At 41.5% G+C, this 11,931-nt stretch overlaps 1 protein-coding gene across 1 annotated transcript; it reads left to right on the forward strand.

Moving 5' to 3' along the window:
- Positions 1 to 427: 427 nt before the first annotated feature.
- Zpr1 (zinc finger protein Zpr1) lies at positions 428 to 11,799 on the forward strand (the record flags this gene model as incomplete). Its single annotated transcript, XM_074110377.1, is given in 9 exon segments — positions 428 to 615; positions 2,976 to 3,109; positions 5,157 to 5,275; positions 5,678 to 5,854; positions 7,644 to 7,759; positions 8,418 to 8,571; positions 8,887 to 8,957; positions 10,022 to 10,111; positions 11,634 to 11,799. Coding segments are annotated over 9 exon segments (1,132 nt in total), but the record flags the coding sequence as incomplete, so codon positions are not given.
- Between the last annotated feature and the right edge of the window lie 132 nt (positions 11,800 to 11,931).

Genomic DNA, 11,931 nt, shown 5'->3' on the forward strand with positions numbered 1-11,931 from the left:
TTTTAAAAAGTTTTAGGTTTGCTACTTTTGTCCCCAAAGTATGAGTAGGTATTTCTTTTTGGTTTTCGTAAAAAACTGTTTTATGGCAAATTAACATTATTATTCTTATCTCGGTAACTTTGAATCCTTGAATGAAATTTAACTGAACTTTTCTCGTTTTGTTTTACTTTGTGATTTTATTTTCTTAAGCTTTTAACAATAACCAGTGGAAATACTAACAAACTATACGGTAAATACTAACAAGCAACGAGTCAACGCTTAAAACTCTTTATGAGCTTCAGCTTCATCTGCCATGTGAAATAATGAAATTCTGGAAATTAAATTCCCATTCAAAAAAGGGGGTGTTTCTTTTCATTAACATAAAACATTCTGAAATTATTCAGCACCAGCAACATCAAGTCAACTGTCATTGTCAATGTCAACAACTGTCAGTGTCAATTAAGCCGATACGTCATACTCGCGCAACGTGTTGTGTGTTTTGGAAAAATATTGTCCAGATTTCTTTGAAAAATGTGTTCCGTGGAACAAAATCCTATTTTCAGGGACCTCAGTGCTGAAGATCCAGACCCTGAGGTCACGGAAGTGGAGTCCCTGTGCATGAATTGTCACGCTAATGTAAGTGTTCTCGAAAATTCTCGAACAAACTAAAATTTTGTTTGTTTTTGTTGGAAATGGTATTATTTTTGTGGTTTCGTGCCTGCATTGTGCTTATATATTAATGTTTTAAAGATTTTCGATGTGATTATCCACATATCAGGGTATTTTATGTTATTAAATGGACAACAACAGTGATTGTGCAATATAATTGTAACCTCTGAAATGCTGATGTGTATATATAGTCACAGAAACTTAAGTCTCATAGGTACCTAAGCCAAGCCTAAGCTAAATCTCTTCCTATTTTCAAAAATCTCGTCAAGGCTCACTTCTGACACTGCCTTCCTAGCTCTGTCCTCAGTCTTTCTGTGTTTATTTATTTTATTTCCTAATTTCTTATCCTTTTTCTCCTTTGCGGCCTTATTGTTAATTTATATTGCTGTTTATGTTAGTGGTTTATGTATTGTATAGTATTGCATGTATGTATTTATATAGTTGTTCATTGTATTTATTTTAATGTAATTGAATTTTTTTGTTTGTTTATTTTCTGTTTCTGTTTCCGCCACCTATTTTTTGTAACATATATAATTTCTTGTACCCAAATGGTTTGTCTGGAAGAGATCGCTTTTAAGCGATAAGACCGCCTATTGTCTACCGTGAATCTAAGTGTTTATATTATAAGTTTTTTTTACTGCTTTATGGTGTGCAATAAAGAATATTTGTATTGTATTGTATTGTACCTACTAGTGTGGAACCTTTTGTGCTACTAATGTCATTTAACATTTACATTTGCCAATGAAATTAATTATAAAAAGGTTCCATGATTCAGCTTCCTAGTCCAGGGTTTCTCAAACTTATGGCTCCACATACCCCTGTTAAAAGTTTCTAGACGACAGCGAACCCCTACCTCCCCCCCCCACCAAAGAAAGTAATAAAACTGGCTGTTGGAGAAACTAAGTTTTTTTTATTTCAATCATCATGATGATATAATGTATATTATTTATTTCAATAAAAGGTAGCAATTATAGTTAAGAATCTAAGAATCGTCTTGCCAACGAAAATACAAACTGAAACAAACAACAACAAATAACAAACAAATTTGGAGTTAAATAAAAAATACAAAAATACTCCAAAAACCAATCTTAATCATCTTGCCAGTCTTGCAGCCACCATTACGTAAACCTTGTCGCGAACCCCCTACCGTCTAATAGCGAACCCCTAGGGGTTCGCGTACCCCACTTTGAGAAACCCTGTCCTAGTCTGTACGGTCAAACAAGTTGAATCATGATCCACGGTGGAACCATTTAATAATCAATTTCACTATGATTTCCTTGACAACATATGAGATGTCAACATGACATTAGTAGCACAAAGTCCCACCTGGGTCGTGATTCAATTTGTCCAACTGTACACAGGTCAATCAACTACTATGCATGAGTTTCTATACATCTTCTGTGGTTCAAATTCATCAAGCATACATTTTTGTCATAGTTACAAGTATTAAAGTAATTCAGATTGGATGACTACCTCCTATATAAAAGAAAACTCTGTAAATCAGTGCATTCTGTTAGACTTTATTTTCATTAAGTGACACTGTCTAAAAACGAAAACCCGTTGCTACAACACAGAACACTTTAACTTCAAGGCCTTTATTTTATCAACTATCTCCTGAGCAAATGCTACTAATATGTTATAACAGTATCTTTAACAAACTCTGTCTCTGTTGTCTCTTGGACAATGGGACAGAATAACAATCAAGAAGAAGTTAATTGACAGACAAAGTTTTTATTATTATTATTATTATATAAATTATCAGGCAGGCAGTTGCAAGCAACTGATAGTGCCTGTTTCTAGCTGTTCCTTGGTCAAGTAGTGTTTGTATTGTTAATATGTTGGTCTAGCCGGTTCTTAAATCGGTTCACCTTCAGTGCTGAGACTACATATTCTGGTAGTTTGGTCCATGTCTTGACCACTCTGTTACACAAGAAATGTCTGCGAGGATTGTTGTGCGATCGTTCAGTTGATAGCTTAAATTGGTGGCCGCGCAGACGTGTGTTGTTACTAAGATTGAACAAGTCATGGAGCTCCTGCAGGTTGTAATACTCGGTAAGGATTTTGTAGGTCTGTATTAAATCGCCACACTGTCTGCGTTCCTTTAAAGTTGTAAGCTTTAGCATCTGCAGTCTTTAAGTTACTTTTACTTTTGTAATATTAGACTATGCTTGTCTGAATTTGTGTCAATGTAAAACTTTTGTAATGATTTGTAGTATGCTATAAAGAATATTTGTATTGTATGTATTATATTGTATTATATTAGTATGGATTAGTAAGTATTGCCAATACTATTTCTACAACAGTTCACTGAATGTTCCGCCTTCCAGGGTATGACGCGCCTTCTCCTCACGCGCATTCCATACTACAAGAATGTGGTGCTGATGTCTTTCTCCTGCGAGGAGTGCGGCTACCAGAACAACGAGATCCAGCCGGGTGGGGCCTATGCAGAGTTCGGAGTCAGGTTAGCATAGTTATTAGTGATGTGCCGGATCGTTAATAATGTACAGTCGCCAACAATGATATGAATACAGCCAAAGTGCAAAAAATATGTATACACAACCTTTTTTTTTTTAATCTTATATTTTAACGAGGCTTCAGTACACTAAAAGTGACTATGCCAGCCTCAGATACATGTTACACTCTCTTGTGCAGAAACCTAGTCTCTAGATGCAAAGGCCCGTCTGATGAACTTGTAAACCCGCATCGCTTCTTCTGAAAGTGGATGACTCAGAATCACATTTACACTTCCATTCCACAGATCCATACCATCCAGATACCGGTTTCTGGTATCCTTATTCTGATCACATTCCCGAAGAAAATGAAGGAGGTCTTCAGTCTTATTACAACCTAAACACAAGGGTGATTGTACAACTCAAGTGCCTTACGTTTTGCGAGATGATGGATGACAGGCTAACCAGTGTTCCTACATGATGTTTTTTTGTTTTTTTTTTGTTTTTATAAATGTTTTATATTGAATTTGTATATGTTTAATGTAGTTTCACAGTGTATTAGTAATAACTGTAATGCTGTGTAAATAAATTTATGTGCAATAAATAAATAAATAAAAAAAACTCTCATCAAATTTAGGAAATAAATACACAACCTTAATGTCAGACAATAAAGTCCTGTATATATATTTTTGGCACTTTGGCTGTATTCATATTTTATCTTTGTTGCTGACTGTCCCTATATCCGCGGATACGGATCCGAATACGGATATTTGGCGTCAAGATCCGCGGATAGCGATACGGATCTTTACTTACTCAATCGATGTTGATGCGCGTGAGCTTGAAACGATAGTTGACGCCACATGAGGCTTTGCGTCACAAGCAGGACATAATTTGATTAGAATTTAATAGTTTTTCATTGCTACCTAATAACCTCATCATCCCAGCCTATATACGTCCCACTGCTGGGCACAGGTCTCCTCTCAGAACAAGAGGGCTTGGGCCATAGTTCCACGCGGCCCAGTGGCGGATTGGGAACTTCACAACGCACCATTGAATTGCTTCGCAGGTGTTTGTGCAGGTTTCCTCACGATGTTTTCCTTCAGCAGGTTTCCGCACATGAATTTATGATTTCGAAAACTCAGAGGTGCGAGCCGGGGTTGAACCCACGACCCTCTGTTTGAGAGGCGATAGGTCAAACCACTAGGCCACCACGGCTTACCTAATAACCTACCTAATTACCTAATAACCTATATATAGAATTTTATCTCATCATCATAATCATCCCAGCCTATATACGTCCCACTGCAGGGCTCAGAATGAGAGATCAGGCCGTGCATTAACAAGTCGTACATTAACTACACCCTATCCAGCACATCACTAATTTTTATCATCAGTGACTACTCAGCTATTTTTTTTTTTATTGAAGTCAACAATCAACAAAAGCTGTTTCCTACCTTAGAAGGATGACAATACAAGTATATGATTGGTTATTTGGAGTCTTTTTGTATTTTTTATTTCAACTCCAAATAACTCAACTCTCAACTCTCTTTTTGTATTTTTTATTTCAACTCCAAATAACTCAACTCTCAACTCTCTTTTTGTATTTTCGATATGGTTTCACGGGACACCCGTAAAAGTAACAAATTTGGAGTTGAAATAAAAATACAAAAAGACTCCAAATAACCAATCATAATTTGATTGCTTAGTAGCGACATCTCTTGTCTGGGTGAGCGTTGGTTCCGAAGAATGTGACGTCTCTCGATGAGAGCGAAACATAGATGTCGCTAGTGCTGCTGCATAAGTAGCGTAGTAGAAATAAGCAACCTGAGATATGTATGCATAGGAAAAATTCGTGTCTAAATTCCTGTCCAGCGGTGGTGTGGGGTTATAGCACGCAGCACGGATTGCTGAGGACCTGGGTTCGATTTCCAGCGCTGGTCTCTTTTTCTGGTTTTTTCTGTGCATCCATGTCTCAGTTTGTATTTTCGAATAATACAGTATAGTTTTAGCAAAGAAAGCGGTATTAAAAACGAAAATTTTAACAAGAACTTTATACAGATGGAAACTCCACGTGGAGCAGCCGGCTGACCTGAACCGCCAGGTGGTCAAGAGTGACTACACGAGAGTCCGCATACCGGAGCTGGACTTTGAGATCCCCGCGCAGAGCCAGAAAGGAGGTATGTTGTTGCTCGCTAATCCTGCCGTGAAGCAGCAGTGCTTGCACTGTTGTGTTTCGGTGTGGAGTGTAAGACAGCTGGTGAAATTACTTGAGGTATCCCATCTTAGGCATCTAGGTTGGCAACGCGTTTGCAATACCCCTGGTGTTGCAGATGTTTATGGGCGGTGGTGATCTCTTACCATCAGGAGACCCACTTGCTCGTTTTCCATCCAGTCAAATAATAAAAAAAAAAGATTGCTACTTAGACCAGTTGGTTCTTAGACCACTTGCTACTTAGACCAGCTGCTTTTTAGACCAGTTGCCACTTAGACCAGCTGCTTTTTTAGACGAAATGATGCTAACCCAACTTGCTTAATTAATGGCTGAAATATTTTAGATCAATTGTATAACTTGTTGACAGAAGTGACAACTGTGGAAGGCATCATAGCCCGTGCCGTGGCCGGACTCACGCAGGACCAGGCGTCGCGGCGCGCGGAGCACCCCGCCGCCGCCGAGCAGATTGACGCCTTCGTGCGGCGGCTGCAGGGCGCCCGGCAGCTCGACAAAAGGTGGACGCTGGAGCTGGAAGACGCCAGCGGTGAGTGGGGTTGCCGAAGGGTTACATCAAACACTTCTGACGCCAATAAAGCAAAGTATTTTCGTCCTAACTGCATCTTTGTTCTCTGACCTTCAAATCTATGGTGAGCTAGGCAGGCATGCACCATCTGAGGCCTGGTCTTCGCTTCGCCCACTATGAAGCGTGATTGTGGTCAGACACGAGTTTGTTTTGTACAAGTAGTAGCGTGGAAGACGCCAGCTGTGAGTGGTGTGGGGGAACGGTTCCACCAAACGCTTGTGAAGGAGTTATACATTATAGTTCCAGCTGACATAGGCCCAGGACTGACGTCAGGTGGATCACTCACAAATCAAAGCTGCAGATTGTCCGAAAACTTACCAAACGGTGGACTTAGGTGGCTGGAGTTAGCAGTAAATGGCGTGAGGGAAAGATTACACCGAACACTTGTGAAGGGAGTTGGTTTGGACTAATGCAGGTTTAAGTTGGACGCTGTTTTGCAATACTGATGACTCCCTGTCATTTTGCAATACAATTTCAACTAATAAAATTATTTTCCAAGGGTTGACGTTGTATTGCAGAATTAATCAGGGTTGACATACTATTGCATAACAGCGTCCGAATAATACTCCGTCGCTGCTGACTAGATTGATGTGCCAGTTATAAATGGCGCGGGGGAACGGTTATACCGAACACTCGTGAAGACAATTGGTTTGGGCTAGCGCAAGTTTAGGAGTTGTGGTGCGGGTAATACTCCGTCACTGATATTTAGCAATCAATTTAGATTGACAACTTAGTGCGGTGGCTGCAGAGCGCCTGGCAGCTCGATAAACGGTGGACCCTGGGGTTCGAAGATCCCAGCGGTGAGTGGGGTTGAGGAATGGATACACCGAACACTTGTGAAGGAAGTAACTCATCATAATCCCGGTTGTAGCTAGTTTAAGAGATGCCGCTGTTGAATATATCGAAGCTGCAGAGTGTCAGACAACTTGGCAAGCGGTAGGTGGCTGGAGTTAGCAGACGCCAGCGGTGAATGGTGTGTGAACGGTTACATCAAACACTTGTGAAGGGAGTTGGTCTGGGCTAACGCAAGTTTAAGAGTAATATTCTATCGCTGCTGACTAGATTGACATGCCAGCTATGAGCGGCGTCGGGGAACGGTTACATCGAACACTTGTGAAGGGAGTTGGTCTGGGCTAACGCAAGTTTAAGAGTAATATTCTATCGCTGCTGACTAGATTGACATGCCAGCTATGAGCGGCGTCGGGGAACGGTTACATCGAACAATTGTGAAGGGAGTTGGTCTGGGCTAACGCAAGTTTAAGAGTAATATTCTATCGCTGCTGACTAGATTGACATGCCAGCTATGAGCGGCGTCGGGGAAACGGTTACATCGAACACTTGTGAAGGGAGTTGGTTCTGGGCTAACGCAAAGTTTAAGAGTAATATTCTATCGCTGCTGACTAGATTGACATGCCAGCTATGAGCGGCGTCGGGGAACGGTTACATCGAACACTTGTGAAGGGAGTTGGTCTGGGCTAACGCAAGTTTAAGAGTAATATTCTATCGCTGCTGACTAGATTGACATGCCAGCTATGAGCGCGTCGGGGAACGGTTACATCGAAACACTTGTGAAGGGAGTTGGTCTGGGCTAACGCAAGTTTAAGAGTAATATTCTATCGCTGCTGACTAGATTGACATGCCAGCTATGAGCGGCGTCGGGGAACGGTTACATCGAACAATTATCAAGGAAGTTAGACTTAGTTTATAGTCAAGTAATGTTAGACAGTAAGAAGTGAACCGTTGTCGGCAGGCAACTGCTTCGTGGAGAACCCGGAGGCTCCGCGGAAGGACTCGCGCTGCGAGCGCACGGAGTTCACGAGGACCACAGACCAGGACCACATGCTCGGGATATTCACCCACGAAGAGGTACGCCACAAGTCATTATCATACGGTGTTATGCCATTCGCCATGACGACCGGATGGCCGAGTGGTCAGAGAACCTGACTACGAAGCTTGAGGTCCCGGGGTCGATCCCCGGCCGGGGCAGATATCCATACTAACATTATAAATGCGAAATTGTGTGTGTTTGTCCGTCTTTCACGTCGAAACGGAGCGTCGGACCGACGTGTTTTTGGCATAGATGTAGATTATGGGCCAGAGAGTGACATAGGATACTTTTTATCCCGGAAAAATGCACAGTACCCGAGGGAACAGCGCGCGATAACCGAATTCTAAGTAGGCGAAGCCGCGGTCAAAAGCTAGTTTGTATGAATAATACGAATGTTTGTACTCGGGTTTTGGATGTTTAATATGTATTTAAGTATGTACTTATCTGTATACCTAAGTATGTTTATCCGTTGCCTAGTATCCATAGTACAAGCTTTGCTTAGTTTGGGACTAGGTGAATTGATGTCAATTAGCAACTTAAAATAATTACAATTAAAACTTCAAACGGACTGTATGTAGTATTCAAATAGGTAACACAGATACTTTCATTCACGTATTCAATTCATTCGTGCCAATTTTTGTTTGATACTTAATTTCACAAAAAAACTGATTCAAACGTACCTAATGTTGTTGTCAGGTGTCAGACGCGCCGGCGTCAAACCCGTCGCTGCTGACGCCGTCAGACCCGTCCCACAACACGTACGAGCAGCTGGTGGCGGACGAAGTGCTCCAGTTCCCGACCAACTGCCCCGACTGCAACGCGCCCGCTGCCACCAACATGAAGCTTACCAGTGAGTTTACTGTCTAGGTATTGGGAATATTAGGCAAAACTCTGCGCAGGGGGCGACACCAGCACAAACCATAAACAAACCGCCGTGACAACGTCAGTTCTCTTTATAGTTTGTGACCATGACGCATTTTTTCCTCGCAATATGATGAAAATCATTGTGTGTATCACGGGCCGTATGGGGATTACAAACTCGGGTCATTAAAAGCCCTCCGCCTCCACCGTCGGGCTTCTAATAGACACTCGTTAGTAATCCCCTAACTTACGCCCCTTAATGCACAATGTACAATTATTTTTATTGAATTGTTATATTTAACAGAGATCCCGTACTTCAAAGAAGTGGTCATAATGGCGACCGTTTGCGACGCGTGCGGCCATCGCACCAACGAGGTAACCATTACGCTGGTTTTCTTTTTATTTCTTGATCACCTCGGCCTATATATTATGTCAGCGGCCGATCGTAAAATCCGCCAGATCACGAAATCGAATCGAATTGGCTAAGTGGCATCCGCCATATCGCTCAAAACTCACCGTTTAACGATTTGCCTAGTGACGTTTAGGCAGATCATGAAATTCCTATGCATATCATGAAACGCCGCCATATGTGTGGATGTGTTGCGAGCAATGTATTATTCATAAAACAATAGAAACACTTCATTTACCTCGCCTCGCTCCGCTCAGAGCTGTGCTGAGCGAGGATAGGTAAATGAAGGGTTTCTATTACATGACAAACACGTTCTTCGCAACACACCCCCGCACATCACTCGTAATTTCACTCTCCTGTGTCCCGGCGGAAGACCAGTGCTGGTTTTCAACCAGCGATATGCTGAGCCGGGACCTTTTTATAGCGAACACTTCTTATTATTATTTTTCTAATCTATGGAATGTGTCACTGCTGTTATATAGTAGATTGATAACCAAGGGTGAAAAGTGACCCATTTCACCTGAGATATTTCTGGCGCTTGAACGAAGTGAGAGCGCCGATAGTTCGAGGGGAAATGGGTAATTTTACCCGAGTTAGACACTCTACTTTTCATTTCAACTGTGAGGAAAGTAAAATACTACAAAAAAATGAAAATAATAACAAATTGAATTTACTTATATCCAACCTCTAACGGTACCTTTTCGACCTGGCCACTTGCTACGGCAGATTATAAAAAAAAACGAGTTGGTCACGACCAAGGAGCTTATATACAAAACTGGAGGTTGAACGCCGAACGAAGAAGTTTGACCTTTATTACTTATTTATATATTCCATCTCTTTCTTTCACATTTCACGAATGACATCCATCTCTTTCTTAACCTAACTAAAGAAAGAGATGGAATATGTTCGGTGTTACTCAATTTTCCACCCGGCATGAAAATTAAACTTTCCGAACGGGAGAGATGAAAAATAAATTATTTTCTTTCATTCACATCTCTGGTGTAATCGCAGCCTAAATGTTTCCCCACAGGTGAAGTCGGGGGGCGGCGTGGAAGAGAAAGGCGTGCGGTTCGAGGTTCGCGTTGCCAGCAGGGACGACTTTTCCAGGGACATACTTAAAGTGAGAATGAGTCATCCTATAGGTCGATTCATAAGTGATGGCACGAATGGATTGAATGAAAGTAAAGGCTGACCAGAATTATAAAAAAACCTCGCCATTTGCAGGTGGTAGGACCTTGTGCAAGGTCCGCCCGGATTGCTACCACCATCTTGCTCACTAATCTTGCCGTGAAACAGCAGTGTTTGCACTGTTGTGTTTCGGCGTGGAGAGTAAGACAGCCGGTGAAATTACTGGCACTTGAGGTATCCCATCTTAGGCCTCTAGGTTGGCAACGCATCTGCAATACCCCTGGTGTTGCAGATGTTTATGGGCGGTGGTGATCTCTTACCATCAGGAGACCCACTTGTTCGTTTGCCATCCAGTCGAATAAAAAAAAAAAAATATTGCGGAAAACCAATAGAACTAATTTCTTGCACTGGTAACAATAAGTTCAAATGTCATCTGTATATTGCTGTCAAAGTTTAACGTTGTTTGCGCGTGGTATTTTAAAGTGTTTATTTGTATTTTTGCGCGTTAAAATTCCGAATTTATATGTCTTTTTTTATATTAGAGGGAACGAACATGCGGGTCAGCTGATGGGAAGCAATCACCGCCGCCTATGGACACCTGCCATTATTATTATTATTAGCAGGGGGTCGGACAAAACGTGCGGATGACGTAAAAATGACGTAATCTTGCACACAAGATGATGTTTTTATTTAAACTTCCGTGTGACATGTAGTAACAAAGTAGCATTAATGAAGTAACAAAATAATCGTAAATAAATCAATAGAATTCAGTGAATAAAATAAATATCATATCTATATATATAAAAGAAGAAACTGACTGACTGACTGACTGACTGACTGACTGACTGACTTATAGATCAACGCACAGCCCAAACCGCTGGGTCTAGAAACTTGAAATTTGGAATATATATTGCTTGATAGGTGTAGACGCGCACTAAGAAAGGATTTTTCGAAATTCCGACGGGACAGGGAATAAATGGTATTTATATTTTCACTTCAAAATGGCCCTATTTCCGTAACTATAATTATTATAAACTTCAAATTTGGAATGCAAATAGATAATACTAACAGCTAAAAACAGTTTTCAGGATTTTTCGAAATTCCCACGGGATAGTGAATAAATGGGATTTGTATTTTCACTTCAAAATGACCCCATTTGCGTAACTATAATGATTAGAAACTTCAAATAGGATCGCAGAAAGTATTAAATGTCTGTTACTCCAAATTTAACGCGAGCGAAGCCGCGGGCAAAAGCTAGTCGTTTAATAAAGAGTTTGATAAATGATAAGTGATAAATCAGCCTATATAAGTGGTTTGACGTCATCGGCACTTTTTGTCCGACCCCTGATTATTTAGTATTAGTATAGGTGCGCTGCCGGTCCTTTGAGAGACTGATATGCTCGTTTTTTGAAGAAGCTGTACCACCCCGGAAATACTGTCCCTGGAAGCTACGAGTAGTTCCACATTTTTTGCGTGGAGGAAAAAAAATCGTTTAAGTGTTTTGTTTTGTCCAGTCGGAGACGTGTAGCATGGAGATACCGGAGCTGGAGCTGGAGGTGGGCGGGCGCGCGCTGGGCGGGCGGTTCAGTACGGCCGAGGGGCTGCTCCGGGCCACCGCCGCGCAGCTGCGGACCAGCCCGGCGTGGGGGACGCGGGGGGGGAGGCCCCCGGTTTACAGAGGTATGGGGACTGTGAACTACAACCATTCATTCGTTAAGTCATTCGCTCGCTTAATCATTAGTACATTCGTTCATACATTAGTAATTCCTTCCTCTTTCGCTCATTCATTACTCATTCACTCTCTGATATGTT

This window comes from Choristoneura fumiferana, chromosome 30, assembly GCF_025370935.1.
Source record: "Choristoneura fumiferana chromosome 30, NRCan_CFum_1, whole genome shotgun sequence".
Taxonomy (NCBI): domain Eukaryota; kingdom Metazoa; phylum Arthropoda; class Insecta; order Lepidoptera; family Tortricidae; genus Choristoneura; species Choristoneura fumiferana.